The sequence below is a fragment of the Cajanus cajan genome, chromosome 4, assembly GCF_000230855.2.
Source record: "Cajanus cajan strain Asha chromosome 4, NIPB_CcT2T_4, whole genome shotgun sequence".
Taxonomy (NCBI): Eukaryota; Viridiplantae; Streptophyta; class Magnoliopsida; order Fabales; family Fabaceae; genus Cajanus; species Cajanus cajan.
This window is the reverse complement of record NC_138520.1, coordinates 75,092,594-75,115,716: the sequence shown is the minus strand read 5'-3', so window position 1 is coordinate 75,115,716 and position 23,123 is coordinate 75,092,594. Positions and strand designations below refer to the sequence as shown.

Sequence of the window (23,123 nt, the reverse complement as noted above, 5' to 3'; positions counted from 1 at the left end):
ATTATAGAAAGCAAGCATTTATTATATATATTTATGATTGGATGGTGAAATAAAAATATTTTACATGGTAATTGCAAAAGTAAAACGTATTTTGTGTTGTTAAATTATACAAGTAGATTCCAGAATAAGAACATTTGTCCACATATTTTAACTAGGCAAATTAAATTGTGAGAGAATCTGAAGTGAAGTAGTGATGAGATTAAAGGATTGCATTGCATTATGTGCAGAGATGATGATTCATGGCATAGGGATGGAAGATAAGAAGAAGAAAAGAAAAAGGGAGAGAGTGTAAGAAGAAGTAGGGGAAGGTGGTCCCAAGTGTGACAGAAAACGGCAAAAGAGCAAAGAGCAGAGTGAGTAGTGAGTAGTGAGTAGTGAGTAGTGAGTAGTGAGTACCAACCCCACCCAACGTTGCGTAACCGTAAGCTCCAATCCCCACCCTCCCCTCTTCACATGCAAATTTCACCCTTCTCTTCATCTCATCCCCATGCTCTTCTTATATACTCCCTCTTCCATCTGCTCTCCCCTCACACACTCCAACCCACCACTCTCATGTAACCCTCTCTCTTCTCCCATGGTTTCTCTCCATCTTCAACCATGCCCAACACCTTCTCCTCTCTCCTTCTCCTTAGGTACATCTACATCTTATTCATTCATGCACCCTATTCTTTTCTTTCAACACTAAATCATATCAACTCATCAATTCACCCTTCACTTTCATATTCTAAGCACTAGCTAGTTTGTTTCAAACACTCTAACTGAACACACGTCTCAATAAAGATTTCTGCGTACGTACAGTGCTGGTTCAAACTTGAATTTCATATTGCAGGCACCAGTTCTTTCATGTCAGACACTGTTGGCAAAGATTTGTGTCGGATACAAAAACTGAAAACCTTAGATAACAAATATATATATTTCAACTTTGGTTTCATGTAGTAGTAGTTCTCCATGATAAATCTAACCATTTCTTGAAAGAATTCTAATGCACTATGTATTCACATCACTTGTTTAGCAAATTCAATATAGGTTATAGGATAAGATTTCATAGGTTAAGGTTTGTTCCATGACATAACATGATGTTATCACAATGATAAGAATAATGATTATGTCCATTTTTGACAGGTGGATTAGTAAAAAGTTGCGAAGAAGAAACACGGTCAGCAATGGAGAGAGTGGCAGCGACAGCAGTGATACCGGTGTGGGAGGGACGGTTATGGATGATAATCCATTTGGCAGCGTGGTGGAGTGTTACGCGTGCACGCAGGTAGGGGCGCCGGTGTTTCACTCCACCAGCTGCGACAGCTTCCACCAGCAGCTGCAGTGGGAGGCCTCGGCGGGGTCCTCGCTGGTGCCGATCCAGAACCGGCCGGGGAAGGCCTCAGGGTTCCGCGGCGTCACGCAGGGGCCTTTCGGGCGGGTTCTGGATCCGCGGAGCAAGCGCGTGCAGAGGTGGAACCGAGCGCTGCTGCTGGCGCGTGGGGTGGCGCTGGCGATAGACCCGCTGTTCTTCTACGCGCTGTCGATCGGGCGGGAGGGGTCGCCGTGCCTGTACATGGACGGGGGGCTGGCGGCGATGGTGACGGTGGCGCGGACGAGCGTGGACGCGGTGCACTTGCTGCACGTGTGGCTGCAGTTCAGGCTGGCGTACGTGTCACGAGAGTCGCTGGTGGTGGGGTGCGGGAAGCTGGTGTGGGACGCGCGTGCGATCGCGTCGCATTACTTGCGCTCGTTGAAGGGGTTCTGGTTCGACGCCTTCGTCATACTCCCCGTTCCCCAGGTTAGGATTTTTCGAAACTTGCTCATTTTTTCGCTCTTTCCTATCTCTCACTGCAAAGTACACACACACACTTGCTCTCGCTCTATCTCCTTTCTCATTCGCACGCTCACACCACGTGTTTCCCACTTTGCCTTTTCACATTCCACACTATTCTCATATTACCACTTATTTTATTAAAAATAAAACATTAAACTTTTAACCCTTTAGTTAATAGTAATATCAAAGAAAACTTGTTAAAGTTCTATTGTAAGTAAATTTTCTTGGTGTGTCTTTGGATTTTTGTTAAAATTCCTTTTTAATTATATGTTTTGCTGTCTAAAGAGTCGATTTGAATTTAAGTTTATGATGTGTAATGGGTTTTTGAATTTTTTTTTTGAACATTAAGTGTTTTTATTGGTAAAATAATCTTTTAGAACTTTTTTTTAACTTGTACTGTATTTACACAGATTCTAAGTGTGCTTATATCTGGAGTTCCCAAAACAAACTTCCACACTTCCTGCAAAAGGAGAAACAAGGATGTTATATCATTGAATTGAATGGCAGTTTGAGGTGGAATCAATTGTTTTCCAAACAAATTGATAGTTATTTAAAAAAATGAACTCATTTTTTAAACAATGATTGCATAAAATTTATTTACATAAAAATTTTAAAAATATCAAACAATTTCTTTTACTATACTTTACTATATTATTGTTACTGTTATTTTAAGTGAAAAACAGTTATATTCCTGTTACATGAAAAATTTTGACATGTTTTTTTGGAATAAAAACTGATGTTATGGTTAGTGAATGACTAAATTATGAGTAGAAGAAGGTTTAAAACAATCCAATCGACATTTGTGAAGATTTGTTGTAGAAAAGGATACTTTAAAGATTATTGGTAGGGGAAAATCTATACAAGGACCAAATTTGTATAATTTTAACCAGAGGGACTTAATTGACTTGAAAAAAAAAAATTTCGGATTCAATCTAAACTAAAGGACTAAAAAAAGGCTAATAATGCATTTTGCTGTGTAATGTTTAACGTGCGTTATCATTTTAATATATCAGTCATTATTTTAATAATTGAAGTAAACAAATCGGAATTTCCTCACTAACACTAGAATAGTGCCTAAAGTGAAAGACAATACTAATTAGACAGTGGTAGCCCAATATACAAGTCTTAAAAGCACTGTGCTAAGGTTGTAAGTTTGATTTCACAGTCTGCTACTTTTCTTAGAGTGTATAGGACTATAAACCATAGACATCTCACATGGTCGGTAGTACAGTGAAATATATGTTACAGAATGTTCGTCCATGTTTCACAGTCACACCTTTGTCTTGGTGTCTTCATCCATGTGTTGCCACCTCCTCAATTGAATATACTTAAATGGCCTTTTGAAGACATGTTTTAAGTTAAAAGTTTTAATTGAATCTGAGTTTTGTTCTTGTGTCAAATCAGTTGCGGATAGAGTTATTTAAAGGGTGGCTTTAGAAGCCAATATAATTAACATACACTGTACTCACTACTAGCCCCTTCTGTCTATGCCTATTTATATCAAATCAGCTCTCTTTTGACTGTATGTTTACCTTCTGTTTGCAGGCTGTGTTTTGGTTGATAGTGCCAAAATTGATAAGAGAAGAGAAAATAAAAATCATTATGACCATAATGCTATTGATTTTTTTGTTCCAATTTCTCCCCAAGGTTTACCATAGCATCTGCATGATGAGAAGAATGCAAAAAGTCACAGGCTACATCTTTGGCACCATTTGGTGGGGATTTGGTCTCAATCTCATAGCTTATTTCATTGCTTCTCATGTAAGCAAACCCCACTACTGGAATTTGAGCCTGCCTATGATCAAGTTGTCACTAAAACAATTGCTAAAAAGTTGATTTTATTTTTTTTTTTCTCTCATGGTTAATTTATAGGTTGCTGGAGGGTGCTGGTATGTCCTTGCAATTCAACGTGTTGCGTCCTGCCTCAGGCAGCAGTGTGAAAGAACTAATGGATGCAATCTTTCTGTGTCATGCTCAGAGGAGGTATGCTACCAGTCTCTGTTACCAGCAGGCACAATAGGAAATTCATGTGGTGGAAACTCAACATTGGTAAGAAAGCCTTTGTGCTTAGATGTTGAAGGACCTTTCAAATATGGGATCTACCAATGGGCACTTCCAGTCATATCCAGCAACTCTTTGGCAGTGAAGATTCTTTATCCCATTTTTTGGGGTTTGATGACCCTCAGGTAAATTAGCCAATATAAAAACTCTTATAGATACTGTTTCTCATGTTAAAAAGTTTGTGCTTGTTTATGTTAGTGTGTAATACTTATGAATCAAAACATCATAACTCGATAAATATTATTTATGTCAATGTGCTTGGCTTATGCCTCTCTCTCAAACTGTAAACATTTTTTGATTATGTTCAACTTCTGGTTTTCCTTAACCACCAAAACACATTCAAGTAGGTGGTCCACTGGTCATGAGATGAAACAAATTAAAATTAAAATTTCCGTTCTTTTACTTACCATGGAAGCTGGAAACAAAATTGAATAATTGGACTGTTTGAGTGCAATTCTTTTAACAGATGGAAACCTAAAATATCTTTCATTTCAATTTCACCTTATCTAATCTCCCTTTCATTGTTTCATTTTGTAGTTTTGTTCCAGTGGTTATATCTAAAAACTGTAGAAATTTTGAAGTTAATTGGTTAATTATAAATATGTTATATTGTTTTATCTAGTTATTAGTTTTTAATGAATTATGAAAATAGATTCTCGCAAAAATGTTTTCTTGATGTGTTTGATTGATAAGTATCCAAATTTATGTTATATTATACATGAAATAAGCCTCATCATCCGAGTGTTTTCATAATCCCTACTAATTCTTGCAGCACTTTCGGAAATGATCTTGAACCCACAAGTAACTGGCTAGAAGTGATTTTCAGCATATGCATCGTACTCAGTGGATTACTGCTTTTCACATTATTGATTGGTAACATCCAGGTATGCTAAACAAGTAAATATGAAAAGATGCTGGTTATTGCTACACCTGCTAAAAAACTGTTCCATACTCAACATGGTCTAACAAATGGGATCATTCCTACGGTGTAGGTATTCTTGCATGCAGTCATGGCAAAGAAGAGAAAGATGCAACTGAGATGTCGTGACATGGAATGGTGGATGAGGAGGAGGCAGTTGCCATCGCGATTAAGACAAAGAGTTCGCCATTTTGAACGTCAGAGATGGGCTGCCATGGGAGGAGAAGATGAGATGGAAATGATCAAAGACTTGCCCGAGGGACTGAGGAGGGACATCAAGCGCCATCTTTGCCTTGACCTCATTAGAAAGGTAAGTAATGTTCAATCCTGCAAATTACAGAAGTTGGCTAGTTAAATACCTCAATAAGTTGGCTAGTATCATTGGATGTTAGATAAAGAAAAACAAATGAAAGAAGATTGTATGTAAAAAATTAGTTAACTCAATATTTGTCGTTAATAATGTTGTCTAAAGATCACAACATCAGAACTCTAAGATGTTGTTTGACTACATCAGAAATCATAACTGAACAGAACTCCTCTAAATCTCTTCCCCAAAGAGAAATTAGTTCCTTGTGCATGTCACAAACACGCGAGTCTCTATGTTCTCAAGAGAGGCCAATCCACAGTTACGGATTTTTCTCAATAAACCTGCATACCACATAGAGCATTCACCTACCATGTAAAGAGAAATGTTAAGAAAATACTATCTCACACACCTCTTTTATTAGTTGAAATTTGTTAGAATCACAAATTCTAATGATTCTTGCATTCTTTTTAACGAAACTCTTGTGATTTTTGTATTTTTCAATAAATTTTTACCAATAAAAAAAATGTATTACTAGCATTTATCTAAAGTAAAAATCCACAAATTGTGGACCTGTTTGCATACCATGTACCCGGTACTTTGTGATGTGCTTATAACAATACTCATTTGCTTGTGGCAATTAAATCAACCTCTCCTAATGAGTAGTTATTTCTGTTTGACAGGTTCCTCTATTCCACAACTTGGATGATCTTATTCTTGACAACATCTGTGACAGGGTGAGGCCCTTAGTCTTCTCCAAAGATGAAAAGGTAATAAACTATCAATCATGTACACAATTGACACCATTTGAGACCAAATTTTCTTCCAAGCATTCCATGTTGAAGAAGACCATAATGTTGTCATGCCCTTGTGGAACAGATAATCAGAGAAGGTGATCCTGTGCCAAGGATGGTGTTCATCGTCCGAGGACGCATAAAACGCAACCAAAGTCTGAGCAAAGGCATGGTGGCCTCAAGCGTCCTTGAGCCAGGGGGGTTCTTGGGCGATGAGCTACTCTCCTGGTGCCTTCGCCGGCCATTTATCGACCGGCTTCCAGCCTCCTCAGCCACATTCATATGCCTTGAATCAGCAGAAGCCTTTGGCCTTGATGCTGACAACTTGAGGTACATCACTGATCACTTCAGGTACAAGTTTGCCAATGAGAGGCTGAAGAGAACAGCAAGATATTACTCATCCAATTGGAGAACATGGGCTGCTGTCAACATTCAATTTGCTTGGAGACGTTACAGGCAGAGGACTAGAGGTCCAGTGACCCCTGTAAGGGACAGTGGAGGCACTGAGCGCAGGCTATTGCAATATGCTGCAATGTTCATGTCAATAAGGCCACATGACCATCTTGAATGAAACCTGGTTTCCATGTTTTTTCTAATTGTTGCTGGCTTGGCTCCAGATCCTCAATAAAAACTACTCTGCCTCAACTCCATTAGGCCTTTTGAAGTTGCCGTGGAAGTCATGCAATTATTCATGAAATGTATAAAAGAAAACTAGAAAGGGAGTACGAGCAATTGCAAATTTGAAACAGTCACTTTTATTTTTTTACAAGAATTTCAATTCAGTAAACTATAAGATCGACTAATTATTTAAATTCATAATACAAATTAAATTTAGATCACGTCATATTTATATTATTTTTGGTGTACAATGAGTAGTAATGGGTTTTAAACATAAGATTTCTTGGAAACTAATTTTCCGTAATTAAGCCGATTGTAGTAAGTTTATATCATATCATATCATATTGCAATTTAAATATTAAACATTGAACACAAATAACACTTTTACGAATTTAATTAGAATGTATTAACATGGTAATAAAAAAAATTTTACGGTCATTTAACCATTATTGTATACCGTAAGTTTATTGACTTTCAATTTTAAAATTATATTTGGATATATTTCTTATAAACCGTAAAAATCTTTACACTAATCATCCAAGAAAATTATGGGGGTCTATTGATTTAAGATTTTATAAGATTTTAAAAGACTTTTTTTTTGAGTAAAAAAGTTCATTGGTATTCAATCAGGATTTTATGTCACTTAAAAATAATTTAGTAGTATTCAATCTGGATTTTCAAGATTTTTTAAAGAGTCCATTAAAATTTATTAATATTCATTTGAGATTTTTTACAACTTAAAAATAATTCATTGATATTCAAAAATATAAAGATTTTCAAGGATTATTATGTTAAAGGGATTTTAAAGGACTTTCTAGTGCTATTTATAAATACAAAATTCATAAAACAATCCCATCCAAACCCATCAGATTTTGGAGGATTGTTTGAAGTGACTTTTCAAGTGCTTCGAGAATTTCCAAGTGAATTTTTCATCTTTTTTTTTTCTATGCTTTTGTCTTCTCCATTTTTTCTCTGCTAATAATACTGCACTACTGTTTATTGCTCATATATAATACTATAGTATTATTCTCATTTCATTCCTCTATTTTGTGAAACTCCGGTATGTAAATGATCATTGACTTGCTCTATTTTTCTCTTCGTTCTCTTTAATTGACTTGCTCTATTTTATTCTATTTAGTTTAATTTTTTCCTTTATATAACACAAAAAAACGCTTGAAATTTCAACTTTTAAGTGATAATTTTTTTATAACACACGTCAAGAAAATGGAAAGATGAAAGATGAAATTGATATCATGGTCTCTACAATATATATATATATAAGATAAATTTGAGTTAGGTTTCTGTGAGTAAAATGAGATGAAAATGGATCTTAGTTGGGGAAAAAATCCTCTCAACATAAAAACTGCGATCTCTCTCATTCTCTTGAGTTTGTTACTCTTATCTCTCCTCCTTTTATGACTCAACAATTATTTTATTTTTTTTACTATGATTTTTTTTTAATTTTTATATTGTGAAATTAGAATTTTTTTATATTTAAAAAAAAGAAAATTAACATAAGACATTGCAGTATCTAATTTTTTAGGGTTTAGGATTTATGCCTCCGTTAACTTATTTAAAAAAAAGGAAATATTGTTAAAATATTTGTTAGAATAATTTATATTTATAAATATTGTTAAAAAATTATCATATAATATATAACTAAAATACTAATATATATATATATATATATATATATAAATATTTTCTCTGCATCTAAATACTTCTGTTTATATAAAATTTGTTATATATATAAATATTTTCTCAGTATCAAATATACTGATTTTTTAATATAAAAAATTATCTTATGTTTCTATATTTTCATTTTTACATGTTTTTTTATAATGACCAGGGTATTTGATCTTTCATCTTCAACATTACTGGTTAATGAAGATTATACTTTTGAACTTATTATTCAAACTCAAGAGCAAGAGCGAGAAGACGTTAATACTTAGAGCATCTGCAATGGGGATTGCTTATAAGCAACCCCCATTGGAGATGCTCTTAGAGAACTAGTATAACTATGGATATGTGAGTAGATGTTATTTAAGAAAATATGATATTATGGAGAATTATTATTATTATTATTATTTATCTAGACATTGTTGTTTTTTATTATTTTTTGTCTTTGACTCTTTTTAAATTTGAATGTATGAAATTTTTTTTGAAATCTTATCGTATGTCAAAAATCCACGAAAATTCTACAAAATCCACAAACTCCCGTAAAATTCATTAAAATCCTGATTTTTAAAAGTCTCGCAGAATTCATAAAAATCTTGATTTAAAGTCTTGCAGAATCTTACAAAGTCTTAAAAGTCATGAAAATTTTGCAAAGTCTTTTAAAATCTACAGGATTTTTTTTAACTAAAAAAATCTTTTAAAATCCTAATTCAATATACCCTCCTAAAACTCCTGTTTCAATACACATCACATGACCAATAAGACATTTTTTATTTTTTGAGATCTAGCGACAAGACCTTAATCTATCAAAATTTAACATTTTTGGATCTAATAAAAATCAGGAGAAAGTGATGCACTACAAAATAAATTTTACGAATAAAAGATTAGTTTCTTTTTTTGTGTGTGTGTAAAATGTAGGTAGCAGTGAATGCAAAGGAAGAAGGGTGTGTGATTTGCCTTTGTGAAAGGCAACATAATATAAATACAAATGGGGAAGAACAGAAACAGGGCAAAACAGAACAAAACAGAGCGTTTCCTATGTTTTCGGTTATGTTGTGTCAAAATTTGGAGACATCGAGACGAAGTGAGGTCATCATTACCTCCAAATATGGAAAACTGCCAATCCCATTCCCAAAATTTTCTCACTTTTGTTACCAACGTAACCCATCACAACATGGGTCATGGAGGTTCCCATCATTTCATCCTCCATCTGGCTTCCCTAGGGTCTCCTAATTTCCTCTGGAGCCCTAGATTTTGCTGGTTTATCCTCCTTCGATTTCAGAGCCCTCATCTGCAGCTACATGTTCAGCTTAATTATTTTTTGGGTATACCAATATTCAGCTTAATTAAGTACTGCCTTTGATCATACCCCCTCTTTATGTCTTATATTTTTCTTCTTCTTTGTTTTGTAACGGGGATATAAAGAGTTACGTATTTGTTGATTGCAGTAATATAGGAAGGCAAATATGTGCCCACATTTTCTTTTTAAATCTTAGAACAAAAAATGTGCAAAATTTGATCACTTTCTACCGAACCATTTGATCATCTTCTAATAAATGGATCATAAATGCAATTTACGGTGATATCTTGATTTTTTTTTTTTTACTAAAAAAAACACTTTGTTGAAGGTTATAAAATCTTATTTATGGTTTCAAATTGTGCTTTTTGATTGGCAACATTGTGGGAAACTGCTGACAAATGTGGCCACTTTGTTGAGACTTCAAAAAGCACTATATCAATTGTGATCGGGGACTATATTTTAAAACTAGTAACAAACCGATGTTGCTTGAAACCTATGGTTTCCCTTAAATGATTAATATAAAGGTATAAAATGTTATTTGAATCGTATTTAATCATTATAACAACATGAAAAAGGAACCAACAAAGTGAATGATTGTAATGCTTCCTGGTTGTTTTTTCAGAGTTAGATGAGAATGATATTTATTTTCTGAGTTAGTGATTGGATTGGATTTGATTAGCCAAAATGGATGTAGCAGTTGCTTCTCTGTCAATGCTATGGGTTCATTGCACTCCTTCATGAATACTTTTACAAAAGTACATCCTGCAATAGAGTAGAATATACTATAAAGTTTGATGAATGAAATGATTAATGATACGACTTTCAATATGTCAAACTTCTCAATATTTTTGTTTTATGGTTGTCTTCCTCAACAACTAGGCTTTAGAAATTAGGCTCCTTCAAATTGAATTTCTTCTCCCTTAAATGTTTCTGCACCACAACTTCAATGGTTCTAGCAATCTCAAACTCTAACTCAATAGTTTTATTTCTTGATGACATTCTCTCACTTCACCTTTAGCACTCTATATTTTACAAACTTATTATTTTTGTCATAGGTACCATCTCAGTAGTGTGGAACCTGGCCCATCAATCTAATGGGGTTGAAATATACAAAGCAGGGAACACCAAAACTTGAGAGCTCGAGCATACATCATCAAATGATCAATTACCTTACCAAGAATTTTATTCGTAACTTGGTATCCAAGCAACGTAGAAGAATGCTTATAGCTGGTTATGATCTTGACATGTCATATATCACAGATCGAGTATTAGCAATGTCATTTCCTGCACAACGTATGCGAGCAGTGTATCGAAATCCTCTATGGCAGGTCAAGTCTGTGTTGGACATGAGACATAATGAACATTATAAGGTGCACCTTCAACCAATGGCCATGAATAATGCATATTATCTTCTTGTCTGTCTTCAATGTGTTGGGAGTTCATCATTGTTATCCATACTTGTGTAGTTTTTCTCTAATGAGTATGTCTATTGAACTGTTGTTCATGGCTATTTTTTGGTTATCAGTGATTGAATATTTTGTTCTTTAAATCCAGAAATTTTGTTCCGTTTGTCTTTGTTATTTAATCTAGTATAGTGCATGACAGTGGTTAATGTCTTGTACCATTCTTTCAAATGGCACTAATGCCTTACTTTTTTGATGAAAAAGACTAGTATTATGTCAATTACTTGTGTACTTAACCACTAAGGTGAGCCTAATAATGAAGGGTTGAAGTAATATATACAGGATCCTAGGTTTGAAGCTTGTCACCGTCATTGTAATTTCTTTGGATTAAAAAAATTACTTGTTACTTAGAGGACACTTGTGGGTTATTATGATTTTAGTTTGCCATTCCTTGCTACTGGTATTCAGTTTTCTTCAGCTGTATGATGTAACTTACTTCTTCATTAAAGTGGATGACGCTATTATTACCTAATTTTGCGTTTTTGAAATTACCTAATCTTGACTCTATTGTCAAGATTGTTTTCTTGTTTGATCTTCTGACTATATAACAATGTTAAGAAATGACAATTATAGTGGCTGTTGTTTCTACCTGTTATCGATCGCACTATATATCACAGGAGTTATTATAGCTAAGGCATATCACTTCTAAAATTTTCAGATCTATAATCTCTGTATAGAAGAAAATTATGATCCAGCTCTCTTCTATGGACGCGTGGAAGCATACCCCTTTGATGATAACCATGTTCCATCTCTTGAAATGATCAAAGATTTCTGTGAAAGTGTGGAGTCATGGCTGGCAAGTGACCCAAAAAACATTGCTGTTATCCATTGCATGGTATGAGCGATCACACTTCCTATTAGGATCTTAAGCAAATTTCAAATAAGTGTTTAGAATTTATCATATTAATTTTTGGGGATATAAGTAACCCAAAAATTATCTTCAGGATGATTGCCTGACATCATATAGATGGGTTTTATAGTTGTCTTTAGGTCTTCTACCTATTGCCTTAAGTTGTTATGGAATTATGGCTATTTATGATTTCTTTATATAAACTTCTCTTGAAAAGCTTATAAGAGAAAAAATATGAAATCAAAATGAAAACATCTTTAATAAGATAAAATTACTTTATACATAAGTTGTTTTGTAGAAATTCTCTTATATTAGCTTCTCCAAAACTTTTTTTAACTTGTATATAGGTTAATTTTTTTTTTCTTCCTATTTCTTCTCTAATAAGTGTGTCCAGAGAAGTTTGTCTAAACAAACTCTTTCTCTTTCTGATGCTAGAAGCTTACATTTGATATTTCATAAACATCATGTAAATTTCTTCCACTTTAAACTATGTATAAATTGGACTCCCCTAATATATGGATGACCGATGCACTTGACAATCTTGCATGTAAAGCTTTAGTTGGATACTTCTAAGATTAACAAAAAGGGAATTATTTAGATGTTAAAAATGTGTATAACACTTTATCCTCTATCTAATATAACTATAACTAGTTACACATTTTGTCATTTGTAATCTTTGGTTCCAATTATGCAGGCAGGAAAAGGTAGAACTGGATTAATGGTATGTGCCTACCTAACTTATTGCGGCATGTCAGCAGAAGAGGCTCTTCAATTGTATGCAGATAGACGAACAACCAATAATGAAGGAGTAAGTTATATTAGGTATAATTCCAACAATTTGAAATATAAATCTATCTTCATTAACACCATTATCATTTTCTAAAACAATGACAATCAAATGAATGCTAAACTAATAAGAAATGTACTCTTCTTTTACCTCCAAAGAAATTAACTAAAGAATTTATGTGGGATCAGGTATCAATACCAAGCCAACGTCGTTATGTGACATACTGGGAAAGTCTACTTTCTAATTCTGTCCCTAGGGGAACTGGAAATGGACCACGAGATGTGAACTTGCCTCAACCATGTAGCAGAGAATTGCGGCGAATCCGGCTATATGATACAGTCAACATAGACTCAATATTCTTTGTTATCTCAGAGCTACACGAGGTTAGTTCATCACAATTTATGATATAACAGTGGTTGGAATGCTGAATTATCTTTCTGGAATGGTTTATGGAGGCCACATTATATTTTTTTTTTCTGTTAGCATGATAATTTGCACTAGCTGAGAGAATAGTATAACAAAATTTGGATAATTTATATGTTAATGTTAGGAATCTTATAAGTTTGTACTACTCGTACAACACTAGTACTTGAGCTAATTATTACTATGAACGCTTGAGAGCATAATTAAGCAATGAATTAGATATGAGACTTTGTTTTTATACTTATCAAGATGGGTTTCTATTTATTGACAGATTCCTAATGAGGTGTATCGTCCACCAGTGGAAGCTTACCGTGGCTACTGTAGACAGGTTAAGAAAGGATATCAGAGAAACAACAGCCCTCGCTATTATATTTCAATTCTTGAAGGTGATAACGATGGAATGCAATCAGAAACGGAAGAACCTCGCATTGTCGTTCAGATGGACACAGAGTCTCCTGCAATATACCAAAAATCATGTTTGGACCATTATTTTGATAAACCTATACAAGTAAGTAATCAATCACCATTAAGTGCCCATGAAACTAGTCTTTCTTTAATAATCAATCTAATCAGTTTATTTTTTTTTTTCAGAACCCCTTCTATTGGTTTTACACATTTATGTTTTTTGATTTTGTAAAACTGCAAAAGAAGTATTGCTAATGGAGTTTTTTTTAATCCAATATCCATTTTCAGTTCTGTCTGCAAATAACCTTAAATCATTGGACAGGTAACTGGAGATGTACGTGTCATATTCTACGAGAAAATGATAGGAGGTCGCCTTTTCTACTGCTGTTTCAATACAGCTTTTATTAGGAACAGCTTACTACAGGTAATCTCATATTCTTTATTCAAGGTATTATTAATTTTGTTTGGACGGAACTTCAAATTTGAGGAAAACCAAAAGGGCAACAATATATCCTTTGTCATAGAAAATCTCTTTAAGGTAAGGCTTATATAACATAAATTTTACATCATACTTTTTGGCTAGGTAGTCTATTATTGAAAATAGTTTGGATTTTGAAGCATTATACTATGAGAGACACATAAATATAAGTGAGTAGACAACCAAGTAAGTTATCAGGATTTTAAGCTACAAGATATTATTTTTAGTTCTTTATCTATTAAAATGTTCATTTTAGTCCTTTATTTTTTATATTTGGATTAATTTGGTCCTTTTAAAACAATAATAATTTTTTAACTTTGTGACACAATTTTGAAGTAATATTCAATTGATTTATGACATGAAACTTGTATAATTAGATTCAACTATATAAAAATTATGAAATTAAATTGACGTTCAAATCCTAAAGGCTATAAACATATTAAAAATTGTGTGAAAAATATATTTCATAAAAAATTAGAAAATAGTATAAAATTATTATTTATTTTTTTAAATTTCAATTTCTTTTTGAACTTATTTTTATGTAATTTTCACCATGTTTATAATACTTTTTAATTTAAACTTCAATTACGTTTAATAATTTTCATATAAGTAAATTTAATGAAATTAAGTTTCAAGTCTATCAGTAAAAAAATATCCAAAATTATGCTTTAAAATTAAAAATAATCATTGTTTCAAAATGACCAAATTAGACCAAATTTAAGTGATAAAGGAAAAAAATAAATATTTTGAAAGATAAAGGAGCACAATAAATTTAATAAATAAGATAAAAGATTAAAAGTATAATTTAACCTATTTTAAAAGTATAGGGATAGAATATGAAATAATGAACTGCATATGATATGGCATGTCATTTGGGTCAATAGAATTTCTAGATTGAATAGGTGTTCTTTGGGACCACCAAAGAGTAAAATAAAAACGATAGAAAGGCCTTCATGAAATAAGTCCAATTTTGGCTGAAGCAAATTTGTAATAGGATTGAAGGAAACTATTTCAGTTCAGAAGTGATAAACCTTTTTTTTTTCTTTACTTTCTATTTGTTTGACATATGCAATCAAATAGATTGAGAACAGAATGCACAGCGTGTTTGACTGTGTTCCCTTTTGTAACTGTTATTTTGTAGCTCACAATACAAGAGTTGGACAAAGTTGGTAACAAGGGAAAATCAATATGTGGCCCTGACTTCTGCCTAGAGTTGTTGTTTGGTCCTGCTAATGCAGGATATTCATCGTCAAGTATATCCAATGATGAACATTCTAGTGATGATTCCTTATAAAAAAAATTTCTCGTATCTTTGCATAATATGAAAGGCAACGTCCAATTTACTGCTGTAACATATTCCTGCAAAATGAACCCAACAATGAGTCCCTTGGTGTATGTAGTGAGTGCACTCATTCCTCCACTGTCTTGACGTCTAATTTTTCCATAGGCGAAAGGCATGAGGAGTAGGTGCAAATTTTGTATTATGTTAGTGATTGAGTAGCATTTTGCAGAAGATGAGGTTGAGAGCATTATAATACGAAAGTTTACCAATTCTCTTGCTGGATATAATTTTCAATGCTTTAACAATTTGAAGAATCATCCATCCGTGTAAGAGTACATTATTGAGTTTGACTTATGACAACAGACTAAAAGTTAGCATCCTTTTAATGATTAAGCAACATTTTAATGATGGTGTAAAGCTTTTTACTGTGGGTGGATCAGAAGTTAGCAAACCCTTATCAATATAGTTTTCGATCATTTGAAAAAAGAAAAAGAAAAAAAAAGCCTCTGCAATTCTATTAAAGTTTAGACACGTCCTCAAACAATTTTTCATTTTAGATGATTCTCTAGTACATTTTTTTCTTCCTCGTGTAGTGATTCCCTTATAGTAGAACGAATATGGAATTAGTAATGAATTAACATATCCAGTGAAATCGCCATAATGTTCACCTAATAAGAGAAAATGCGTATCAAGAGTGTATTGCTAACAATTCTAGTGTATGCATTGTTGCCGACATGCCTACCAGTTGTGTTTCTTTAGTAAATCAAAGTTTAAGAAGCTATCCCATTTCAAGGCCAAGGTACATTTAAAAAATCTTTTCAATGATCCCTTCAAATTGGTTATAAACCTGTCAAATGGGATAGACACACTAATGCGGAGAACGCATACATTTTACAGGTAAAAAATTTCTCTCCTACTTTCTCATCCAAATAAATAGTTAGACACAGTAATGCCCAAAAACTCCACATAAAGAAAAATACAATTGCGCTTTTGATGGCTTCATCCCCCATCAGTCAATTGGGCTAGTTCACACACCGTTGAGGAAATATTGGGTAGTCTAAACAGAAGGTAAGGTTCCGATTGTGAAGGACAATCTAGTCTTGGACCTCATGCTGCTGATGCTAGTTTGTAGGAATCAATCATTCAGAGACAATCTTGTTTGTCTCCTTGTCCAGGACAAGCAAGCCGCCAAGCATTCAATCAGTAGAAGTTTGAGTTCCTCTTATTGCGTTTAGGTTAATATTTCTGCTTTACGCTTTGCATAATCTTCAACTATACTAATCATACTACTGTTATGGCGTAGCGAAAACTCTGCAAGTAGAATCTGGCATTCTTCTACAGTGAGATCACCATGACGGCCCTGCAAATGTTATGGAAAATTCAGTATGTTAAATGCCAAACGATAAAGTCAGTCAGTCACAAGCGAACTAAATAATCAGACTTGAGTTTGATGTCATATAAACTTGTTTGAACAATGGTTCTTGTTTAGTTCTTTACTTGCAACTTTACAAGCAATAAATAAAAAAAGGGGAAGAAAAGACTACTACGAATAAGTACTTTTATAGATGCCTGTGTAGATTATAAGATTTTTATTAAAGAAATGCACAATTGTAGCAGTATAGCAATTGGATTTTTATTATTAAAATTAAAAACTAAAACTGTTTTCATATAGGAGCAAGAGTTTTATAACTTGTTTCATTAGATTTCTGTTTTTTTGTTCTCTCATGGGAACTCTTTATTTTAAATTTTCTTACTCATTCTCCCAATAGCGCAAATTATTTTTGTATAGACAACGATTCACAATAAAATTGATACAAAAGGCAAGTAGCACAATTGCCAGCCCAGATAGCCATGTCAATGTCAGGTGCAGGTTTAACTCCAAAACAGTTGCCCATTTGTTTTTATACCACCCATGTAACTACTTTCCTTTAGCATAACTTCCAAGGTATTTAAGAAACCTAATCGTATTCTGCACCACATAAAGTACACAACTAAAATCATTACCATGCGAGATATTCTATCACAAACAGCATGGTGCATGAGGATTCCTGCAGCTACTGATACATTGAAAGAGTCCACCATTCCTGCCATTGGAATACTGCAGTGCAAATCTGATAACTCCAAAGCCTCGTCACTAATACCCCTGCAACAAAAACATAGCCACTGTTGAATAAAGTAAAACCCAACTATTTAACATCTTGATCTTAGTTCCATGTCAAGAGGGGTTGGTGATCCCTGAGTACTTTTTTTTTTAATCGACAAATGTTAATTGTTAGTTATTATGTTAGTGGGGGGATTCAAACTCACATCCTCTTATCATTCCAACCCTATGTCCCTCCCTCCAAACCACTCAGACCACCTTATCACTCCTGTGATCCTTGAGTACTAATAGTCAGACTCACTAAACAAGAACATATGACAGTTACATTGAGCTCAGATTTGCATCTTCAAAAGTTTTACATGGAATTTTCTATATCCAATGGTATATAATAAAGCATAGAGCATGAAGAAAATGAAGGAAATAACCTATTTTCATTCCCGACAACAATTGCAGTTGGGCAGGACCAGTCTAAGTCATGAATAGAAACCTATACACAACAAGAAAAAGTTAATTCTCCGCATATCGTTTCAACATTTTGACTCAGGGTTTATAATAATTAAACACAAACCAAAAAATATTCATCAACAAATGAACAAAAGAATACACGGCACCAATATATTATGACTACTGTTTGCACACAATATCCCTGGATATAACCATGTTATAGAGATTTGACAAAGTTTTAAGTTGGCGATCAACTGCCTAACACAACCCTCACTTTTTATCCAGATTTACAATTGCAACAAAAGCACAACAAACTTGATTAAAAGTAGCAGAAACAAACCATACCGCATCCATTCCCACATGAGTTGTGGCAATTCGATAACCACGTGATTTCAACATTTTAAAGCACTCCTTTGTAGAGTCCCACAGTTCAATGTCCAACCATTTCTCCGCACCCATGCTCACATGGCGATTATCTTTATACCTGCAACAAGGAAGCCAGGTAAAACCCTTCAATTAAAAAGCAGTCTCTTGATTTCATTCGCAGTTGATTATGTTATGGCCTTAACAATAATCACAACCAAATGCCCCTTTATAATGACTAGAAACAATAACAGCAATTTCAACAACATCCAAATAACACAATTCATAACTCATAATAATAATGCCACAAAATATTTAGGCAACTCAAATCAAGCATCATGTTTGAATAAACTTCTCCATAACACTTATAAGACAACAAAATAAGGAAAAATAAAATTGCCTACACATATGTTCAAAAACACAATTAGAATAAGCTAACAGGCCAGTTTGTTTAAAAAAAAAACGATTTGAAAAAAGTGTTTTTTTTAAGAAGCAAATAGAACTTACAACTTAAAATTAGAAAACGGTTTATTTTATTAAAAAATGTTTTTTAAGAAACCAACATACCAAATATGAGAGTTTCTAGCTAATTTAAGCTTTCAATGAAACTTATTTCAATTTTTCTTCTTAGGCTCTGTTTAGATAAACTTTTCCATAAGCTAAAATTAACTTGCATATAAGTTAAAAATAAAATTTTGAAAAAATTAATTAGAATTTCTACAAAATAAAGTTATGGAGAAACTTATTTTAGCATATGAAGAAACTAATTTCATTTTTAATTCCTATTTTTTCTCTGTTAGAAGTGCGAAGCGCTTCAAAAGAAGTTTATGAAAATAAGTCCTTATTTTCTTCTCCTATAAGTAGTTAGGGAGAACCGAGAAGTTAATCCAATCATGCCTGTAATGCCTAATAAACTCAGATTCATAATTACCGATTTAAATCGAGACTACTATGGAATTAAATTCTATGAACTAACTACGATTAAAGCATGTATGATGTATGTTATAGTGAATCCGAACTGAAAAAGTAAAAGCTATCTATCTGAGAGTGAGCGTGAAACTCAGAACGAGAAGCGAGTGCTCCTAAACTTTCACCTCAACAATGTAAACACCTTTTGTTGTCATCACACGACACGACGTGGACGGACTGGACGCCGAGCGCGTCGGCGGAGCGGAAGGCGGCGGAGACGTTGCCGAAGTCGCAGAGGCCTTCGACGACGAGGCAGAGCGAGTAGCTCCGGTTCCTGACGACGCTCCCGAACCTCCGCCTCCGTTCCTGGGAGATGCAGGGCGCGAGGGCGTGGACGACCTCAGCACTGGTCAAAACGGCGCCGTTGCGGCAGCGAAAGGCGTCGAGGTAGGGGAACCAGCGAGGCGCGTGGGCGTGGAGGAGAGGCTTGCGGTCCATCTTCATGAGCGTGGAGACTCCGTCGGGGGTTGAGAGGAGGTGCTGGACGGTGGGAGATTGGGGCTCGGGTTCCTCGGCGGCTAGGGCTGACGTGGAGCATCTTGGAGTTCGAATGAGTGTGCGCTTGAAAAACGAAGTCGAAGAGAGTGGGAAACACGAAAGGGTTTTGCAAGCACTCATTTGCAGTTGCCTACTTCAGCTACACACTGTCACTCACCACCACTCATAAGTCATACCCTCAATCCATTTGCAGTTGCCTTTCATGACTTTAACAAAACTTTGTTAATTATCGATTATTCAAGACCACATCAATTATTTTTTTTTTTAATTATGTCTTTATATTTTACATAAAAATCATTTTAATTAATTTATATATTGACAATTTAATATATATTTATTACAAAGTAAAAATCAAAGGGACAAAATAAAAAAGACCAAAATCATTTTATGAAGAATTAAAAAAAAAATTATCACATTCTTATATTTGTGTATAACAATTTTAATTATCTATTAAAAATGAAGGAAAGTAATATAATTTTTAGTCAAATATAACAAAATTGTTATTAGAAAGAATCTGGCCACAATTTTGGTGATTCAAAACCACTTACATGATGACTTAGAAGAAAGAAAAATAAAATAGTTTTTTTATAAGTTATAATTAATTTATATATAAATTAAAAATAAAATTGAAAAAATTCATTTAAGAGAACTTTAACAAATTATTCTTTAAGTAAGCTAATTTTTCTTTACGAAAAATTGAATTTTATTCTTTTTCTTATCTTAGTTGATCACATTATGTTAACAAAAGCCTGACTCTCTGAATGGTTCATAGATATACGTAGATTATGCAAATTAGTATGGATAAAATTTTGATGTACTACAATATCATATTTTTTTAATATAATTTTCTAATTAAAATTAATATTGCGACGGTTATCAATACTTCAATTAATTTTAATATTTATCGGTTATTAGTTTTACAATATTTAGAGTTTATTTTTTAAAAACCAAATACAGAGTTTATTACTAAAATATCCAAATAAACTATCAAAATATTATGAAAGTATTGATTAAAAAAATATCAGGACCATTGTAATTATTTTATATTTTTCATAAATCCTAGCAGAGCTCCCCATCCCTATAGAGATTATAACATGATGATTCACCGAACACTAATCACCGTGCCACACGTTAATTTCCAATCCTCATTAAATCCACAAAATGAAATATATTAATTTTTATATCAAAATGTTGCTATCCGTGATACCATGAAGTCGATCATCGGCGTGTATTTAATGAATTAGTATCTTATCTTATTCAATTAAAAACAGTTCAGAAATATTAGAGTTGTGAAGAGTTGAATGTAGAAACCATACGTTACCCCAAAAGAGACAATGACGAAGTTAATTAATAAAAACCCAATAACGAGGAAGAAGGAAGAATTTTGTTAATAATGCTGGTTAAATTTGCCTATAAAAACATCACACAAAGGAAGCAAACATGTATATCATTGAAAGATAAAAGATCAGAAAACTATATATTATATAATATGGGATCGTATTCCTTAAAGAAAGAGAACCATGTGGTGGAAACTCCAACCCCACAAAGAGACCATGACGCTGATACTACCCTGTATGCCATGGTGCTAGGTTCCAACGTGGTCTTTCCTGCAGCTCTCAACGCTGCAATTGAGCTCAACGTGTTTGAGATCATTGCAAAGGAAAGCTCACAAGAGAGTGGTGGATTCATGTCACCCCTTGAAATTGCTTCCAAGTTACCAACACAAAAACAACATTGTCATGAGTTGCCAAATAGGCTTGAACGTTTGCTGCGTTTGCTTGCTAGCTACTCTCTTCTTTCTGTTTCCACTCGCACCAATGAGGATGGTAGCACAGATAGAGTTTATGGGGTCTCACCAGTGGGTAAATATTTTGTCTATGATGAAAATGGTGATGGTTATCTCGCGTCATTCACATCATTTCTGTGTCACCCTGCATTGTCAGGGGTGTGGTAAGTGTTCTTAATTATTATGCTTAATATGGAAATGGATCATCATTCACATTTGGCCTAGCTATTATCGCCACAATAATTAAGGGTCAGTTCAAATAAACTTTTTTACAAGTCTTTGTAGAAGAGAAAAATTAAAATTAGTTTATGAATAAACTAATTTGTATAAACTCTTTTATTATTTTTTTAAAACATTATTTTTAACTCATGTAATGAGTTAATTTTAGTTTATAGAAAAAATTATTTTAATTTTCTCATCTACAAGTTTTATTAAAAAAATTTATCCAAACATACATAACTTAATAAGTATTGTCGGGAGTAACCAAAACTTTTGTAACATAGGCTGAATTTTAAGGAAGCGATCATTGATCCTGAGATTGACCTGTTCAAGAAGGTTCATGGAATGTCCAAGTTCGAATACTTTGGGAAAGATCCAGAAACAAACCACGTATTCAACAAAGCAATGGATGATATATGCACAACCCATATGAAAAGAATACTTGAAGTATACACAGGATATGAGGGCATATCAACTTTGGTTGATGTGGCAGGTGGAATTGGACAATGTCTCAAATTGATCATCTCCAAATACCCTTCAATTAAGGGCATTAATTTTGACCTCCCACATGTGATTGAAAACGCACCACCCATTCCAGGTAGGTAATCAACCACAATTACATGCTTTGGGATTAATAATTCAATCACACTTCATCAATGAAAAATTATCAAGTTTCATATAGGGGTTGAGCATATCGGGGGAAATATGTTTGAAGGTGTTCCACAGGGTGATGCCATGATGCTAAAGGTTAGTACTTAGTATAGAAAACATATATATTACCTAAGCTTCAATTATTCTTTGTTGATAACTTGGTTAAATCTAACTATAAAGTGCTGACCAATTTGTTTTGTTCTAGGCTATATGCCACAATTGGTCGGATGAAAAAGCCATAGAAATTTTAAGCAATTGTTACAAAGCTTTGCCAGCAAAGGGGAAGGTCATTGTTGGGGATTTCATACTGCCAGAAGATCCAGAACCTACAAATGATTATAAAGTGGTTTCAATTCTTGATAACATCATGTTTATTACACCAGGTGGAAGGGAAAGAACTGAGAAACAATTTGAGAGTTTGGGCAACCGTTCTGGATTTTCTAGGTTTCAAGTTGTCTGTCGAGCCTTCTCTACTATGGCAGTGATGGAATTTTATAAGTAAATCATATCAGCAATAATTTGGCATTTCAACAAGAGCACATCAATTTTTCAAATAAGTAAATCATATCCGTAATAATTACATTTTATGTTGTTTAATGTAATTGTGCTGAAATGAAAGTTATACCGGATATGAGTATAGATACGGATATATAATACGTGGCTATGTTGTATTGGATATGGAGATAAATATATGTATATGATATGTAAGTTTTCAAAAATTTAGAATATGAGTACATTAACGTAATTTAAAACATTATATTTTTAATTACATAAACCTAAATAAATTATATAAATGATAAAAAAAATATCACAAACAAATAGAATGTTTCTCATTTGAACTATAATTCAATAAAAATTTTAACATTTAAAATTATATGATTATAATATCACTTTTTAATTATGATATCATACTTTAAT

General features: G+C 33.5%; 4 protein-coding genes across 4 annotated transcripts; 3 read left to right on the top strand and 1 right to left on the bottom strand.

Annotated features, from left to right (window-relative positions):
* Nucleotides 1-291: 291 nt before the first annotated feature.
* On the top strand, nt 292-6,730 carry DND1 (Cyclic nucleotide-regulated ion channel family protein). Its single transcript, XM_020363103.3, has 8 exons — nt 292-632; nt 1,123-1,777; nt 3,359-3,574; nt 3,686-3,999; nt 4,647-4,758; nt 4,867-5,103; nt 5,781-5,867; nt 5,977-6,730. The coding sequence occupies exons 1-8, from the start codon at nt 598-600 to the stop codon at nt 6,460-6,462; spliced, it is 2,142 nt and encodes a 713-aa protein (XP_020218692.2). The 5' UTR covers nt 292-597; the 3' UTR covers nt 6,463-6,730.
* A 2,594-nt stretch (nt 6,731-9,324) lies between these two features.
* On the top strand, nt 9,325-15,491 carry PTEN1 (Calcium/lipid-binding (CaLB) phosphatase). Its single transcript, XM_020364341.3, has 8 exons — nt 9,325-9,511; nt 10,542-10,856; nt 11,608-11,784; nt 12,494-12,607; nt 12,775-12,969; nt 13,281-13,517; nt 13,737-13,838; nt 15,034-15,491. Exons 2-8 carry the CDS (start codon nt 10,581-10,583, stop codon nt 15,184-15,186), a joined length of 1,254 nt encoding a protein of 417 aa, XP_020219930.1. The 5' UTR covers nt 9,325-9,511; nt 10,542-10,580; the 3' UTR covers nt 15,187-15,491.
* Nucleotides 15,492-15,974: 483 nt separating this feature from the next.
* On the bottom strand, nt 15,975-19,744 carry LOC109802570 (tRNA/rRNA methyltransferase (SpoU) family protein). Its single transcript, XM_020363984.3, has 5 exons — nt 19,194-19,744; nt 18,065-18,203; nt 17,701-17,762; nt 17,179-17,317; nt 15,975-16,534 (listed from the first exon to the last, which is right to left on the bottom strand). Exons 1-5 carry the CDS (start codon nt 19,667-19,669, stop codon nt 16,406-16,408), a joined length of 945 nt encoding a protein of 314 aa, XP_020219573.1. The 5' UTR covers nt 19,670-19,744; the 3' UTR covers nt 15,975-16,405.
* Nucleotides 19,745-20,868: 1,124 nt separating this feature from the next.
* LOC109803028 (isoliquiritigenin 2'-O-methyltransferase-like) lies at nt 20,869-22,844 on the top strand. The gene is made up of 4 exons (XM_020364482.3): nt 20,869-21,499; nt 21,839-22,152; nt 22,237-22,301; nt 22,411-22,844. The coding sequence occupies exons 1-4, from the start codon at nt 20,943-20,945 to the stop codon at nt 22,705-22,707; spliced, it is 1,233 nt and encodes a 410-aa protein (XP_020220071.2). The 5' UTR covers nt 20,869-20,942; the 3' UTR covers nt 22,708-22,844.
* The last annotated feature ends 279 nt before the right edge of the window (nt 22,845-23,123 follow it).

What these genes read in the sequence shown, in the direction of transcription:
- LOC109803028 (XM_020364482.3), top strand. Translation starts at nt 20,943, where the DNA reads ATGCTGGTTAAATTTGCCTATAAAAACATCACACAAAGGAAGCAAACA. An exon ending in AAACGCACCACCCATTCCAG is followed by an intron (nt 22,153 to 22,236) that starts GTAGGTAATCAA and finishes AGTTTCATATAG; the next exon opens with GGGTTGAGCATATCGGGGGA. An exon ending in GTGATGCCATGATGCTAAAG is followed by an intron (nt 22,302 to 22,410) that starts GTTAGTACTTAG and finishes GTTTTGTTCTAG; the next exon opens with GCTATATGCCACAATTGGTC.
- LOC109802570 (XM_020363984.3), bottom strand. Translation starts at nt 19,669, where the DNA reads ATGAGTGCTTGCAAAACCCTTTCGTGTTTCCCACTCTCTTCGACTTCG. An exon ending in TCGTGTGATGACAACAAAAG is followed by an intron (nt 18,204 to 19,193) that starts GTGTTTACATTG and finishes TCCTTGTTGCAG; the next exon opens with GTATAAAGATAATCGCCATG. An exon ending in CTCATGTGGGAATGGATGCG is followed by an intron (nt 17,763 to 18,064) that starts GTATGGTTTGTT and finishes TGTTGTGTATAG; the next exon opens with GTTTCTATTCATGACTTAGA.
- PTEN1 (XM_020364341.3), top strand. Translation starts at nt 10,581, where the DNA reads ATGGGGTTGAAATATACAAAGCAGGGAACACCAAAACTTGAGAGCTCG. An exon ending in ATTTTGATAAACCTATACAA is followed by an intron (nt 13,518 to 13,736) that starts GTAAGTAATCAA and finishes ATCATTGGACAG; the next exon opens with GTAACTGGAGATGTACGTGT. An exon ending in TTAGGAACAGCTTACTACAG is followed by an intron (nt 13,839 to 15,033) that starts GTAATCTCATAT and finishes GTTATTTTGTAG; the next exon opens with CTCACAATACAAGAGTTGGA.
- DND1 (XM_020363103.3), top strand. Translation starts at nt 598, where the DNA reads ATGCCCAACACCTTCTCCTCTCTCCTTCTCCTTAG. An exon ending in TCCTCTCTCCTTCTCCTTAG is followed by an intron (nt 633 to 1,122) that starts GTACATCTACAT and finishes CATTTTTGACAG; the next exon opens with GTGGATTAGTAAAAAGTTGC. An exon ending in TGGGGTTTGATGACCCTCAG is followed by an intron (nt 4,000 to 4,646) that starts GTAAATTAGCCA and finishes TAATTCTTGCAG; the next exon opens with CACTTTCGGAAATGATCTTG.